Here is a 17405-nt window from a genome sequence, read left to right on the forward strand (position 1 = left end):
TTATCAGCGGAGAAACAGCCATAGACAAATGCGGAGCAGTATCCTGAGCGGTGACGAAGCAAAGGTCTAAGCTACGTGGTTGATTTGCTTAAGAGTGGCGATACTGTAATGATCCAAAAGGCTTACTGCTCCAGAGTGAAATGTAGAACGGTCGTGGTCCGGATACAGGAATCCACCGTAAGATGATCGCCAAGAAATTGCCGGTAGATTGAAGTCGCCAATGATTATCATCTCGTCAGCAGCTGTAGCGATCTCCATTATAGCTCGAATAGACTGACTGTGGGATTCAATTTGTGGTAGAGTCAAGAGTTTGATCTGGAGGAAAGTAAACTACACACAAAAACAAAGTGCGGTCAGCGAGCTTAATGGCAATCCAAACTTGTTCCACATAATCCCATGAATCGTTTTCGATAACTTTTGCCTTCAATCCAGAGCCGACCACTATGAGAACGCCTCCACCAGTAGATTTGCGGCTGTTGTGCGGATTCCAATCGCATCGAAAAACCTCGTATTCGGAACCAAACAATTGATTTGACAATGAAACGTCGAAGCAGCGATCTAGTAATACATGCAGATGGCCTGACTGTGACGATAAGCAGCCTGGCGGAGGCTGCATTGCGATCTAGAATTGGCAACGACATCAGGCAAGGGATGTTCCAAGACAGATCTTGAATTATACTCGCCTGATTGAGAGATTCGGAAGACCCCTCTCCGTTTCCGATCGCAGGGCCGGGCCGACTCCGATGAGCGATGTCAGCGGGGAGCGCGACGTGCATCTCAGGGTCCAAGATGAAGAAGATGGAACCGGCTTCAGGCAGCGAATGATCAATTTTGAATTTATAGTTGCCTGGTATAGCAAGTTGGAAGACCCTCGACCCACATCCAAACTCAGGGCCGGGACGGCTGAGGTGAACGTTGGCAGGAAATGGCGCGACTGAGATAGAGAAACCGGGGGCTTCCACTGTGCTATCTACGGTGCGTCCCGGTTGGAAAGTAGAACCATTCGTCAGGAGAGGGGAAGACAACGACACCACCTCCTTTTGCGCCGGGGTATCGGTGAGAATCTGGATGTGGGGGAATTCATCACGCAACGAAAAATTCGAATCGTAAAAATACTTGCGGGGGGCGATTGTGGGCTTCCATCAGGCTTTCTACGGTGCGTCTCGGATGTATATCGTCAGATGGCGTTATGCGTTGTCGGTTGTGCTGGGCGTTCCTAAAGGGACTGGTGCACCAAGAGGTGCTGGGGTCTCGAAAGGGGTACCAGTAGGAGTGCCAACGTACAGTATTTTTCGTCTGCGTGTCCTTAAATTCTCTAACCGCCATCCCCTGAGGCCAAGCTCCAGGGTTCGCCAACCTTGTACGCCAACCTTGTACGAGATGAAGTTCATCGTTCGTAGGTCGGTGCCTTTTCAACCGAAGAAACCACTTTGATTGGTTCGTTCGTTTGCAGTCCACATTAGTCGCCTTCGGAACGACAGGAATGTTCGCCAGATGTCAAAAAAGTGAGGCTAGCCCGACGGAGCAGCTCCCTATTGGTTTCATTTCTATAGCGTTTTTCCGTATAAGGAAATTTATTCAAAGAATATTCGACAGTAAATGTCGCAAAATCTTTTAATTTTGATCATTGGGTGCATTTGCGATTTACTGGCAGAGACAGGGTGCTTTTGCAATTTTTCAGATCCTGTAAATGGTCTAATGGCGAATTCTAATAAGAAATTCCATATTCTTCTCGTAATTCTAGATTCCAATTTACACATTTGAATTAATCATAAACCTTCTTTTTCCCTCTTCCAGATCATCTCCGACTACTGCAAGAACCACCACCTGTACAAGCCCTTCTCGCACATGGTGCTTGACCTCTTCAAGGAAGTTGTCGCGTCCGTTTCGACGCGCATCGAAGTGAAGCAACCCAAGCAGATGACCGAATGCTACGAGGAGCACAAGTATGACTGCTAACCCGTTTAATCCCATGTCCTTCAAAATACACTCAATTGGTAAAATTCCCCCCGTTTCAGAAGCGACACCGATTCCGGTCGCAGCTCCGATCATGGCGAATTGGAAGTGCATCGCAAGCTTGACAACTTCCAGCAGCCAGCACCCCCACCAGCACCCTCGGAAATCAACTACGGCATCACCATCAGCGGGCACGACCTGGAACAGGCCCGATACTTTGGATCCACCGCAAACCTTCGGGTGAAGCGAGCCGAACCGGACGAGAACAGGTTCCGATCGCTACCGAGACCGTCGGACTCGACCAAGCTGGAACCGGTTCGAAACTACGCCACTATTGGATACTCCAAGAGCATTCGCGCAGGGGTCGGAACGGAAGGAGATCCCAAGAAGCTACACGTCGTTCGACGGCGGCACAATGCGGAAATGTTGCGGAAGAGGAACGACGCCCGGAGAAATACGATCGATGTAACCATGGTGGAAGTCAAGATGGCGGAGGTCCAGTTGCAGCAGCAACAACAACAACAGCTGGGAACGCTTGGTCGGTTGCAGCGGAGTCAGACCCGGCTGGTTCCGTCCAAGTCGACGACGCAGCTGAATCTGATCGACGGGGGAAACGACTTTCAACGAAAGATTGACGAGATGAGCTTCAACGCTACGTCGATGCCAAGTACGTGTCGTCACTAGTATTGGTAGCTCTGTGTCAGATGCTAATCTTCTGTTTATTTTTACAGATCTCGGAGCCCCACTGGTATCGGTGCAGCAGACAAATCCCCTGTTCGCTGAAAGACGAAAGGAAGATTTCTCCCTCGGTCGATCCAACACTCGGGTGGACTCGCTCGAGGAAGCCGGGAGGGTTGCCTCTGAAGTCAGTCATGGACCGGAATTCGTCCGGAATGCTTTTACACCACCAAAGGTCATCGATCTAACGGATTCCAAGGTAGAATTTTGTTTATCTTAATGGATTCATGATAGCATTTATAAAATGTTCCGTACTTTCACAGACTCAACACCGTCGAACGGTAACGATCCTGCTGCTGAACGGAACCAAAGTGAACGTCATCTGCAATCCCACGACCACCGTGGCTAAACAAGTCTTTGAGGCTATCCTGAGGCTGGAGAAGCTGTCCGAAAACTTCTTCCTCGGGCTGTGCGCTCTAATCGGAGGGGATTTCGTTTTCCTTCCGAATGATCTCAAAATCTACAAGGTATGCTTGTTCCGTTGGAAAACTCCAATCGATTTTTCATTGTACAAACCATTCCAATCAAACAGGTTGCACCGCAAATTTGGGTCAACACATCGAAAAAATCCGCAACACTGGGCGAAAACGTTGTTTTCACCCTCTATCTGAGGCTAAAGTTCTTCCTGCCCACGCTACGAGGCGTTAGGTAAATATCTAAAGCTCTCCCAACCGAATCGAAGCTTTTATCCAGTTTTTCCGCCCACAGCTGCTCGGAATCGCGCCATCTACTATATCTGCAGCTGCGCAAAAGCATCCTGGAGCGGCAGATTCTCTGCTCCGAAGACGATCTGATTGCATTGGGAGGGCTCGCTCTCCAGGTGGAAGTCGGAAGCTTCAAGGAGAATGTAAGTCGATTTTTTTTTTCGCTGAAATATTTCAATGCAAATTAAAATTCAATCGAATTCCAGATGAAATACACGGAGTACTTTACGATATCGCACTATCTCCCGGAGGAGGTCTACCGGAAGAAGAAGGAACTGGCCAAGTACCTGCGGAGTTCGCACTTTTGTAAGCGCGGGCTGCACCAGCTGGAGGCAGAGCACAACTTTATCCGTTACGTGCAGGAGCTGAAGGAGTACGGGCTGCATCTGTACAGTGCCACGTGGACGACCGAGGAGAACATGACGCTGGAGGTGTACGTGGCGATATCGTTGAGTGGGGTGGCAATTTTCGAGAGGAATCTCAAGTTTAATCCGAAGGGAGCGCAGCAGGAGTTCAACAACGGGAAGAATTCCTACCAGCGGCATCTGTATGCGTTCTTCGATTGGTTGGAGATTGAGAACATTTGCTTCTCAAAGCACGTGTTCTGTGTGGTGGTCAGGAGGACGGAGAGCTTGAACCCCAAGGACAAGAGCCGGGTCAAGTATAAGCTGAGGATGGACGGAAGGAAGTGAGTAGGGGTTTGTTCGTTCTTGGCTGGGTTTCTTCTATTAGTTTCTAATGATATACAGTCAACTTTACTTTGATCGATATTCTCTAACTGGATCTTATGGAATTAATCATCAATGAAACTTGAAGTTTTCATGATTAGCTTGCCTAATTTAAAAATTAATATAATAAATGTTTCATTCTTACATGCACGCGCTTGTTGAACATTTATCACGTTTATTTTGCCGCGCAACAAATCAAACATCTATGTGGACGTAGCATAATTTCTCAATGTTTGCATCAGCTGTCTTAGATTGGCAGATAATCAAGCCAAAGAACCAACAACTTTGGCTTCAAGCCAAATGTTTGTGGATGACGTTTCTGCCACCGGAGTGGATAATTCCTGCAATATAGAATTTATAGCTGTATGTTATAAACTGTCATTTTAATGTTAAGGTCTTTTGGATATAACCTAAGAGGAAGAGAAGACAATAGGGGGACTTTTATGAACCAATTTACTGTCAAACGCGAACCAGCTCCTGATTGGTCGGGTGACCGTATAGAAACGCGAAAATTTTTACAACAGGGAATCTATTTTCTTCAAGGGGGCAACACTGTTGATCGCTGAAATTTTTCTAATCGATTTACTGGTTTACTGGTGTAACAGTGATTAATCCTAGAATTATAAAAGTTTATTGAGATGTACCAAGTTTGGTGCTGTTTTTAATATGGAAGATGCATGGGATGAGGTAAGTATTGTCAAAAGTTCTTCTCGATTGCAACACTATTAAATAGAATATAAAAACTCAACTTTTAGGCGTACTTTTGGAAGCAGTTGGAGCTGGAGTATTGCCAAATAAATCTCCACATCAAGCATATTAAGAACACAAACATTGAGGTCTGAATAAGACAGAGCTCTATATTGGAGAAACCGGGAGGGCGCCCATCAGGCAGAGATGTCCCAGCAGCCGAAAGGAACTAAACTTTAAAATACAATGCAGCATTCTTTAAAAAGCGCATTACTGCTGCCAGCAGGGATCTGCATTTTCGAAACAAAAAAAAAAAAAAGAAAATGAACTCTCCGCAGAATTGTTTCATTTCGAGCAATATCATTTTCGTGTAAGTCATCGTGTTTCTTGTGATCGACTCACGATGAACATTCCTCTTTTCAAACATGACTGGACTATCATTTGTTTCGTTCGTCGAGTGCTTCAGTTCATTTCATTTGAAGCAAAGACTTGTTTCAATTGACGCAATGAAAGACTCGAAAACTGCTTTCTTCGTTTTTTTCCACCTTCACTTCAATTTGGGGCTCATTCGACTTGTCACGACCTGACGACGCAGGCATCAAAATATAGTATCTTAAATTTCATCGATTTCCGATTTCCTTATACAAGACCCCGATTCCAAAAATACCCATATTGATGGGACGGCATCAGCATTTCCCATTTTTTTTTTCTGAAATAGGAAGCCACCATATTGGATTTTAAAATGGCGTCCGATATCGATTTCCTGCCTCTAAACACCATCCCGATTCCAAAAATACCTATATTGACAGTATTTCTCACTAAATCTAAAATCGGAAGCCGCCATCATGGATTTCGAAATGGCGTCGCATATAAATTTTCGATATGTAGATTTCGGGCCTTATTACGGGTGTCACTACACGGTGATAAGCAAGTGATACTCAGAATAAGAGCCGTGATTACCGTACAAATCAAGTGGGAATCACTTCACCGTGACGACAAGTGACAACTTTTCACCGTGAAGTGACATCCGTAATAAGCCTCTTCATACCGATTACAAAAATACTAATATTGATGTTTGATACATTTGATACAGTCTGATGTATTTCCACTTTTTCGTAAATCGGACGCCACCTTCTCCGATTTGAAAATGGTGTCGGATATCTATTTTCATCCTCTAGACATCATCCCGATTCCAAAATATCTTTATTGATAAGTATTTGACAGCATTTCCCACTTTTTTCTTAAAGTGGAAGCTGCCATCTTGGATTTTAAAATGGCGTCGCATATCAATTTTCGATCTGTAAACGTCACCCCGATTCAAAAAATACTCATATTGATTGGTAAACAAACCACCCGACAGTAATAAATTTGACATTAACGTGCACAGATCTATGCGCATACGCTTACATGAACCGAGTGAACAATCAACAAAAGTCATAAAAACTGCGCGAATTTGGATCGAACAGCTTCGCTTCAATGAAAAAGTAAGTTCATTTGACGATGAAAAAAATGAACACGAGTCAAGCCAAAACAAACAGCATGAAAACTGATCGAAACTGGTTCTGTTGATGTTGACGGAGATCTGCTCGAAGAGAAGACAGAATGACTTGAAAGTTGATGGTTGACAGCTTCATCGTCGCTTGAAGATTTTCGATTGAAAGTGACTTTGTGGGGCCCATGTGGCCCCATGTCGAGTATGCTATTTGGTAGCCTGTGGAGTTCCCGCAAGGGGTTCTACAACCGACGCGAGTCCTGTGGAACGGCGTTCCACCGAAATTGTGCGAGATCTTGCTGTGACCGGTCCTCAAACGCGACGCTATCTTCTGATCCCACTGATTCAACGGTTTTGTCCATTTCCTCGTCGTCCCCTTGATCCGTCTGATGAAGATGGACCGGTTTTGGACCCACTCTGCGTCCCAAGCTTCCCAGAATTTGTTCACGATCCAGCGATGGGCAGATAGTCCTGCCCAAGCCAGAAAGTCAGCTTCAGAGTTGCCTGGTATCCCGCAGTGCCCCGGAACCCAGCAGAATACCGTGTTTGGAGGTGCAGACTTCATCTTCGCCTTTATCCAGGGATGAGTTAGGGCCTCAGATTTCAAGGATTGTTTGACGCGGTGCAAATCCGTGAGGACCAGGATCGGTCGGCCCGAGGGCGTTGTAGCAGCGATAAAGGTGGCAGCAGTTTCAGTAGAGAAGACTGAACATTGCGGTGGTAAGCTGCAGCTGGTTGGTGTAATGTTTTCGGCAAGACCGATACCGACTCCGGCCCTTTGCAAATGAAGTTTAAAGGAGATATTAATATCATAAACTATAATAATTATAATCTACAGATCGATGAAAATCTTGTCCACTCACATCTGTTCCTTAACTATGCCCTGAAGAAAAAAAACCCTAGAGGCATCATGGTTTTGGGTAACGTTTACATCATTGCTTCAACTGGAGAACTAACCTTATCAAATGATATTCATCGACAAACAAACATTTGTGCTTACATTTCACTTATGGAGTCGTCGAAAAAAGATTTATTTTCGTCAAACAACGCCCTAGTCAATTTGCAAACAATATTTATAGAAGATAATTCTTAAGCACAGCTTCTAATGTAACTGTTTCTTGTTCAGAAATATATTTCAATAGCAAAAACACCATCATCATCATCAGCATTATCAACATGATCGATAATAACCCAACAACTTTTAAAATTAGGGAGCAAATTAAGGAAAAAATAACATTCGTTTCCGATTTTAAATGAACCATCGATGAGACCTTGAAGTTGTAAACAAACAATCTCAAAAGTCATAACTGCAGGGTTTCCAAACTCAGGGGGTACTGAGACCGACAGCTTGATTGCCACAATGCAGCACGCTCGGCGCAACACTGAGCACAGCTGTCGGCACAGATAAAGTACTAGGCACAGATTGAGATGTGCAGAGTTGAGTATCCCTTGATTTTCTTGTACTTTGACAGTCGACTGCGTCGCCCATAATGAAATAGTTTTTGCACGGTCGTTTCCGCGAGAGAAGAAGAACACGTTACAGACAAAAAGAAGCCAGTTGTCTCCTCATCCTCTTAGGGTATAACCACCGGAACACAGGAATTGCGGGCAAAAGCATTATACCAACCGGTAGAAACTAACGATTTTAAATTGGCTCACTACTTGACTAGCCTATTGGTCCCAAGCAAACGATTAACGTACCCCATTCTAGTCGAAATTCTAGTACTACGCAATGTTTGTTTTGATACGCTATAAAAGTTTGACCGATAACATGAGGAGTTCGTGGATTTTCCTATGTTTCGAAGGGTGCATCGATTAGCTTGGGACCGAAGATAGTACCAGAGCAGAGTCAAAAAGTTGAGCTCGTTTCTTCGGGACCTTCTGGTTTTAGAGTTACCTCTATGATTATACTGCATATAATCGCATAAAAGTCCCTAATGGATTTTCTTAAAATTTGACATAACAATACTGTCCACTGTCAATTCACATCCATTCACAATCTTAATTCTAGATGCTCAAAAAATCTCACACTAGCGAATCAATCTTCGAAAAATCTACAATCATTTCTCGCATCTACTTGCATCGCGCATCATCTTTTTGCAGGAAATCTTCAGAATCGTCATTAATCTTCTTTCTATCTACGCAGCGTGCGTGGAGCTAGCCAGAGTCGTCCCCCTCGATTCACATCTACTTTCATATAGACAAAAAGTGACACAGCAGTGGGGCCCTGTTTACTAAAAATGACATGAATAATACTCATGTATAATATGAATAAAACACATGAATAATACTCGCGTATTATTTGAAACGGGCCTATCAACTATTGTACGCAAAACTTGTTATAGTACGTTCAGACTACAGAGTTATAACATGTTATAGCGCTATATTGATGGTGGTTTCTATGTTGCAATTATTTGACAACCGTTAAAACATGTTATAACTTTCCAGTCTGTACAGCGTTTTAAGCCCTTTTCGCGTGAACCAAATACGCGTACGCATACTAACAACACCATCGGGATCGTAAAATCCTCCCCTTCCCGATAGTGCTCTTGGTTTGCGTGGGCATACTTCGGTTCTCATGAAAAGAGCCTAGAAAGTTGTTTACAAAAGTTGATAGGCCCTTTTCAAATGTTACGCGAGCATCATTCATATGTTTACTTTTAGTAAACAGGGCCCCGTTGTTGTGTAAATTTGTTTCAGTAGATGAACAAAAGTTCACCCGTGCACTCGTCTATAGACAACTGCACCGATGGATTTGAGTTCATGGATGGAAATTTGACAGGAACCCAGGACAATGTTTACGAATAATGAACATTTAGTGTTCATTCTTAGTAAACATTGCCCCGCTTTCCTGTAAAATTTTCGTCAGTGCGTGAACTCAAATTCATTCACAGTCCAATGTGTTAAAACCAAGGACTTTGCTAATGAAAAATGAGAAAAACTAGAGAGGGTCTAGTATAAGAGAGAAGCGGAGTCAAAACAAACTGCCTTGGCAACCTATGCTTATATGGTTTCTAGTATAGAGGGTCTAGTATAAGAGTGAAACGGACTGGCTGGTTTTGAGCCAAACGAACTGTCAAAGCCAGAGCCAATCGAGCAGCGCCTATCTTGATTGCATTGCCAGTGTTGCTAGAAATCTCCTAGGCATAGGTTGCCAAGGCAGTTTGTATTGAATCCGCTCCTCTCTAATACTAGACCCTTTCTTGTTTCTAGCAACACTGCCAATGCAATCAATATAGGCGGTGCTCGATTATCTCTGTCCAGGGTTGCTTTCACTCACTTGCTATAAAAAATTGTTTTCGGAATTATGAAACCATTAGATGATAAAAAGATATATTGTACTCGCAATCAGCAAGAAAAGGCTGTAACGTGTTTGTTCGACTTATAAAACCTGTCAATTTTGCTTTCAAAAAATGCGAATAGTAAAATCACTGATTATGATGCACTGAAAGCAATATTGGCCGATTGTATGGGTCAAAAACATACTTCACGACCTCTTCTTGTAACTTCCAAGTACTGATTACCAATATACGATCTAATGATTTCATAATTAAGAAAAATAATATTTTATACCAAGTGAGTGGAAGCAACCCTGTCTCTGTCTTTGAAAGTTTGTTTGGCTCAAAACCAGCCACTCCGCTCCTCTCTTATACTAGACCCTCACTTAGAAAGACCATCATGCAAAGTAATCGCAGTTCCATCATGAAATTCAATCATCCGGAGGTCTGTCTGCAGTTAAGATAGGCAGCATGCTATGATAGTGGGAGTACGCATAGAAAGCCCGCGTGGAACGCTACCACAACGCATCACTTGTTGTTTTTGATTCACCGATTTGTTTGCACTTCCCCTTGTGTTCTGAGCTGTGTCACAAAATTTGATATAGATTGGAATGGATTTCGTTAGAAGGTGTCTTTTCGATATGTGTCCAATCCAGTTGTTCGACATGCAGTTGTTTGACATAAAGTGTTGCAAACAACGAAAACGAATTTGGCAACACTGTTGGTTGCCCTATCTTTATCGCAGGCCTGCTTGGTACACTCGATACTCGATTCGAGAAGGACGCAGCTCGATTAGACCGTCAAGCGACAGTGCGACTACTGCTTCGGAAGCTGGGACCGATTGAACACGAAAAGTACGTGAGCCTCAATCTTACTACGCTTCCCAAAGATATTTCCTTCTCTAAGACGGTTGAGAAGATGAACAATCTGTTCGGTGCAAAGAAGTCAGTGTTCAGTCGGCGATACAGATGTTTGAAAGACCGAAGAGGGGAATGACGTCATGCTAGAGTACCTGTCAAATGAGAACCAGCGTCTTTTTAACCTCAAACACGATAACGCCATATAGGTAACTCTAAGACCAGAAGATCCCGAAGAAACGTGCTCAACTTGTTGGCTCAGCTCTAGTACTATCTTCGGTCCCAAGCTAATCGATGCACCCCTCGAAAACATAGGAAAATCCACGAACCCCTCATTTTATCTGTCAAACTGTCCTAACGAATCAAAACAAACATAGTGTTGTACTAGAATTTCGACTAGAATGGGTTATGTTAATCGATTTGCTTGGGACCAATAGGCTAGTCAACACACTAAGATTTTGTTTTCGTGTTCGATAAGCTTTACCGAAATCAGAACAGCTGAACGTTCGGTAAAACTTTGACCTTAATTTTAAAGGCTATTGAATTTGAAAATAATTTGAAAACATGTTAAACCTTGTTTAAAAGCTCAAATCTTGTCATTTTAGTGGAGATGTAGTTTCAAAGAAGCTGAAAAGCAAATTAATTGAATTGCATAAATTTTACCGAACAGTTCAGCTGTTCAGATTTCGGTAAAAATTGCCGAAGTCGGCGATAATTTCTAAGTGTGTAGTCAAGCAGTGAGCCAATTTAAAGTCGTTTGTTTCCACCGGGTCTAACGCTATGATCGAAGCACCGATTCCATTCGAACAGGTACAGCATCAGGTATATAAAAAAAAACGTTACTTTGAGTCCCCAGACCATCCATTGAGCGATAGTGAATAGTTTGTGACGGACTGCACTATGTTCGCAACTGCGGCTACAAGTAGCAAAAGTGTTCCAAATGTGGCCAGCTTGGACATCGAGAAGGCTATGTAGTAGTGCGATCAAAGCACGCCAGCCTTCAATGAGGAGGTCCGTGCTCGTAAGCCTATGTGGGACGTTGGTTCAGCTGCAACTCGATACCGCCTCGGACATCACGGTCATCAGCAAGCAAATTTGGGAGAAGATCGGAAGTCCGGAGCTGGGTCCATCGACGGTCAAGGCGATGGGCGCTTGATGGCGAGTTCTTGTCCAACGTTACCATCGGTGAAACAAAAGGATGCGGTGTGACGGAGAAACCACTGCAGCTTCAAGGATTCGACTTGGTGGACAGCTTCGATCTCTGGTCAGTACCGTCGAACTGAACACAAGCTGTAAACCCGTGTTTTGTCCCAAACGGATAATGCCGCTAAACAGGAATTGGACAGATTGGAGAAGCTGTTGATCATTTCGCCGATCGATTACTCGGAGTGGGCTGCTCCTATAGTTGTCGTGCGCAAGGCGAATGGAGCAATCAGGATCTGCGGAGATTACTCCGCTCTGCAATTGTACCAGTACCCGTTGTCTCTACCGGAAGATAGGTATATTCGCCAAGCTAGCGAACACTTGGCAGTTCAGACAGGTACCGGTAGATGAAACATTTCAGAGTTTACTCACTATCAACACGCCTCAACTACAAACGCCTTCCACCGGGTGTGAAAATTGTTCCTGGAGTTTTCCAGCAACTCATCGACATGATGCTAGCTGATCTAACAGGTATATACAGTTATCTTGATGACGTTGTTGTGGGCGTTGAGAACCAGCAAAATCATGACCGCAATCTCCGAGCCGTTCTTCAGCGAATTCAAGACTTCGGATGCACGATCCGAGCTGATAAGTGTTCATTTGGGAAGCGACAAATTCGCTATCTCGGACACATCATGCACGATGGTGGACTTCGTCGTGGCAATAAGCAAGCTTCCTTCTCTTTCGGACGTATCCGGTGTGCACTCTCTCCTTGCCGCGATTAACTATTTTGACAAGTTCGTGCCTAATATGCAAGCGCTCCGCTATCTCCTCGCAAACCTCTTCAAACCAGAATCAAACTTTGATTGGAACACGGAGTGTCAACAGGCGTTCGACCGATTCAAGCAGATTCTCACCTTGGACCTACTACTTACACACTTCGATCGAGAAGAAGGAGATCAGTCGGTCCCGGATTCAAATTTAGTCATAAGAATCCCGATGGCTCCATCAAGGTGGTGTAGTACGCCTCTGAAGTACTCACCAAGCCGGAGCAGAACTACAGTTGCCCTGATAGAGAAGGTCTAGCCATCATCTTCGCAGTTACGAAGTTTCACAAAATGATCTTCGGTCGGGGCCTCCGCCTTCAAACCCGTTACGGTCCAGTGATTCGAATCTTCGACTTCAAGAAAGGTATTCCGGAGTATACGGCTAACCGGTTGCAACGTTTTGCCCTGACGTTACTTCTGTAAGATTTCGACATCGAGTACGTTCCGACTGAGAAGCAGCTGTCCGGGCTGATTAGTCAACATGCGAAGCCAGAAGAGGACTACATCACACTGGAGGAAGATGTCAGGTCAGTAGCCACGAATTCGCTTAATGTTCTTCCCCATAAATTTCTGCGTCGTCGCGCAAAGCACCCAGGCCGAAACACTTCTACGCATGGTCTACCGGTACAACCAAAACGGCTGGCCGCAATTTAAGCTAGTCGAACCGAAGATTAAACGATTCCAAGCCAGACAGGAATCCTTCACCGTAGTCGATGGGTGCGTTTTGTTTGCCGAACAACTTGTCAGTCCATCGAAACCCCAACAAAGATGCTTGGATCAGCTTCATCGAGGCCATGCGGGTATGCATTGGATTAAAGCGATGACATCGTTGGTTACGTCGAGGCATTTGCGCAGTGTGCGTCCGTTCCGAAGTCTCCTCTTCATGCTAAACAGATTGGGCGGACCAATCAATGGCGACTACTTCTTAATCGTCGTCGGCTCCTACTCCAAGTGGCCTGAGATTGTCAGAACGCGCAGCATTACCTCGATATCCACAATTCCCATCTTGCGTGGGCTCTTCGCTCGACTGGGGATGCCGGTTACACTGGTTTTGAACAACGGTTCACAATTCACCAGTGCGGAGTATGGCGTCACGACAGCCTCATTCCATCCATCCTCAAACAGACAAACAGACCGGTTCGTGGATACATTCAAAAGGGCCGTTAAGAAGATCCGAGAAGGGGGAGGAACAATGGATGAAGCAATCGATACGTTTCTGCTCACGTACAGGAGCACGCCAAATCACTCTGTACCAAAACACAAGACTCCGTCAGGGGCTCTGTTCGGCCGTAAATTCCGAACCAGCCTTGAGTTGGTATGCCGCCCATGGCAGTTACAGAAGAGCAGAAAGAACAGAAGCGACGATCGTTCAACCGTGACGATGCTGTCTACGCCAAGGTGTACACCAAAAACACCTGGAAATGGGTACATGGCATACGTCTCGAGAGAATCGTGTGGATTGATACTCGGAAGCTGGGCTTGCACGTCAACCAGTTGCGTAGTCGAAATCCCACTAGTTCGAAAGCCAAGTTACCAAGAAGACACAGCGGCGCCGGTGGTGTAGTGGTAAGCGTGATTACCTCTAATCCCAGCAGGCCTGGGTTCAATCCCAGTCGGCATAACTGAGGCATAACATCTCTGATCACGCCTTCCTTCGGAAGGGAAGTAAGGCCGTTGGTCCCCGGTTCATGAGTTGATGGGTCGATAGGTAGGGTCCAGGTGTGAGAGCTGCCTCGCTGGCGTCGGTACCATTGGTGCTCAGCACGGAAAACAAGATCGACGGGAAACAGATCAAGGTACCAGGCAGACGAGCCGTGAGCTCACAGAGTTCATTTCCGATGAACGTCCTGATGTTTACCTGAAACCTACCTCAGCAACCGTCGTCGCTTGCACCGGAAGAGCCTGTTCAATCACCATCATCACCAGTCTCTAGCTCAGCATCAACTGCAAATCTGATGACGCCCAGTAGCTGCCGCCGTCATCGAGAGGTCATCAATGTCTTCTTCAACAGCAGCTGCATCAACATGAACTGAGTTCGAGTTAGCAGCTGAAACCGAACCGGTAGAAGTTCTAACTCGACGGTCTTCCCGTCTTCGAAGGCAGCCTCGATGGTTTGACCCCTACCAGCTCTATTAAGAGGGAAGATGTTGCAGACAACATAAATGGATTTGGCAACACTGCCGGTTACCCTATCTTTATCGCAGGCCTCACCGATGGCAGCAACATAGCTGCCACTCAAGTGAAGCAACAGAGAGAACACTAGCAGCATGTGAGCTTATTGAAATAAATTATCTGACAAATTGAAGTTCCTGCTTGCTGAGCTTCTACTAAATTCCCTGAACTTCTACAAAGTTTGCCGAAGTTTTTCGAAGATCTTTGAACATTCACAAAATTCCTTGCATTTCCATGAAGTTTTACAAAGTTCTTCTAATTGCTACACATTTCGCTGAACTTCTATGGAGCTGACTGCAGTTCACAAAGTTTCCTGAACTTTTTATGAATTTCGTTTATTTTCTGTGGAGCTCCTACAAGTTCTTTAAAGTTTCCTGGGCTTCGACGGTAATTCCTAAACTTTTAAAGTCCATTAAATATTAACGAAGTGCCCTGAAATTAAAAGATGGTCTGATAATAACTAGGTTTCCCCAACTTCATCAAAATTTCAATTCTTGTACAGTCAAATTTCGCTCGTTGGGCTATGTTTAGGTGGGCTACGTTTTAGTTGGTCTCCCGTTAGTTGGGCTGTAGCCCACCTAAATCCAAGTCAAACGTCATTTTTGACCGTGTTATTTCTTTTTCGAGGGGCTCATGTATGAACAATTTGGATAGCTGCCAAGGGATTGTGATGACAATAGACAATCGGTGTATCTCTCAACAAATTTTCAGCTTGACAGCTCAGCCCAACTGACGAAAGTCTTTCACTAAGTGGGCTACAGGTTTAGCCCAACGAGCGAAAGTTGACGGTACATATCTTCCGCATCCACGAAATGTTCCCGAATTTTTGCAACGCTTCCTATAATTCTATGAAATTCTCCGAATTATCTATTGAATTTCTATGGGGCCAGGAATAGCCCCGAGGAACATGTTTTGATGTGGTCCTGGGTACTCAATATAATCACCAATTATCATGTTTTTAAAGCTCCTGTGATTCTAACATCAACAACACAGAATGCAGAGCTCTACGTTTGACAGATAGATTTATAGAATCAAAATAACACTGCATAGATCTTCTCGACCAAAGGAGGCATCGACTTGTAGAAACATCGACTTATGGAGAGTACGAAGGGACCGCAGAATCCAGCGAGTTGTGGAGAGTTGACTGTACTCAAATATCTTTACGAAAATCGTATAACAAAAACTTTTGCCAAATTTTTGAACTTTTTGACACGATCCAAAATGGCCAAATTTGAGGAAAACTTTGAATCATTGTTCATTACAAACAATTGGGCAAAGTTTCAAGCAAATTGGCAAAGGTCGAGTTTTTCCGATTCGCCATTTGGCGTGGAACTGCTCAATGGATGGATGGATGAATTTTATGAAAAATACAAAGTAGTTGTCAATCGATAGAAATGTCTAGCGGATTTATCTCACAAACCGCTATCAAACTAATCCGCTATTATCGTCTTTTCTTCCAGGAGCTTCTTCGCCTTCAACCTAGCCTCAGAGCATCACAAGTTCTACATGAAGCTGCGGAACTCATTCGTCTCAATCAAAGCCCTGTCGAACGAGCTGAACATTCCGATCGCCGAGCCCACCCGTGTCGGGCCAAGCCCCGTCGCCATTGATCCCACCAAACCCAAGCTGGACGTGGCCGATGTCGACGAGAAGGCAGCCTTCGACGCCAAGCACGTGGACAAGATCGACAAACCGCTCAAATCCACGGGTCTTCGGGTTCGGAACCTCAAGAAATCCATGCTGAACGATAACCGGCTGGCGAAGCTTCGCCAGAAATTTCTCATCAAGCGGTCCAAGTCCACGGTGGAGGGACCGCAACCAGCGCTGAACCAATCCGTCGAGATCGCAAACCAGCAGAATCAGAACAAGGAGAACGAAAACCCGGATCCGGTCGGGCCGAGCGGGATCAGCATGTCACCGGATTGTTCCCCGAAGACGCCCAGCGTCAATCGGAATCGGGTCAAAATGGGAACGAGGGTGTTTTCGGCGCAGTTTCTGAACAAGTCCTATGACAACCTGTACGAGCAGGCTGGGATCGGGAGTGGAGCGCTGAGTGGAGCTAACTCCATTCAGAATTTAGCGAACAGTAGTTTCAACGAGGATGATGAACTGTATGTGGGCTACGAGAAGAAGGTTGATCCGTTGCTGATCGAGAGCAGTGTGGACGACGCGGTATCGACGAAGAGCAGCATGGGATCGGTGTATTTTATGGAGAAGATTGAGGAGAAGTCTGTGGGCGGAAGTGAGGAGACGTTGTCACCAAAAGCGTGTGTAATTCGTGAGTATTTTTTGATGATGGGAAGATCGTGAATTGGTTAACTGATATTTTCAAATTTGCAGAATCAAGCATCCGCAGCGAAAGTGGACATTTTGAGGTGCCCAATGAGACAATTTCCGATACGTTGCTGGAAAAGTTCAACAACCTGAGCTGCAGTGCGACGATCAACGATCGGATCTTAACGTCGGTCATTGTGGTGAAAGATTTCATAAATCCGAACGAGAAGCGGAGTCAGGCGGAGGCTAAGGCGAGCATGCTGGCTCGGAAAAGATCTTTCCTGTCACGAAGCCAGGAGTCGGTGCTGTTCCGGAACGGTGGTTCCCGATTGATGACCTTCGGCGGGGATGATCTGAGTTCGGACGGTGGAATTGCGGATTGTGGAAGTAGTGGAGAGGATGGTCGGGGTGCGAGGTACACCTTGGGGATTAGTATCGTGCAAGGATCGGATAACAATGTTTACGTTAAGGACTTGGTGGCAAATGGACCGGGAGCCAGAGCGGGAGTTAGGATCGGGGATCAGGTTTGTCAATCGTTGACATTTTCTC

At 45.1% G+C, this 17405-nt stretch overlaps 1 protein-coding gene across 1 annotated transcript in view; it reads left to right on the forward strand.

The window, feature by feature from the left end:
* Positions 1-17405, forward strand: part of LOC135711497 (uncharacterized) — a 200088-nt gene that overhangs the window by 181614 nt on the left and 1069 nt on the right. The window contains exons 5-13 of the mRNA XM_065234352.1: positions 1798-1946; positions 2019-2623; positions 2688-2893; positions 2958-3161; positions 3227-3342; positions 3403-3541; positions 3605-4086; positions 16043-16860; positions 16923-17380. Of these exons, the coding sequence (XP_065090424.1) occupies positions 1798-1946; positions 2019-2623; positions 2688-2893; positions 2958-3161; positions 3227-3342; positions 3403-3541; positions 3605-4086; positions 16043-16860; positions 16923-17380 (3177 nt within the window). The remainder of the gene's footprint in view (positions 1-1797; positions 1947-2018; positions 2624-2687; positions 2894-2957; positions 3162-3226; positions 3343-3402; positions 3542-3604; positions 4087-16042; positions 16861-16922; positions 17381-17405) is intronic.

Source organism: Ochlerotatus camptorhynchus, unplaced genomic scaffold (genome assembly GCF_037179485.1).
Source record: "Ochlerotatus camptorhynchus isolate MF236.1 unplaced genomic scaffold, CSIRO-AGI_Acam_v1.1 ptg000433l, whole genome shotgun sequence".
Lineage (NCBI taxonomy): Eukaryota > Metazoa > Arthropoda > Insecta > Diptera > Culicidae > Ochlerotatus > Ochlerotatus camptorhynchus.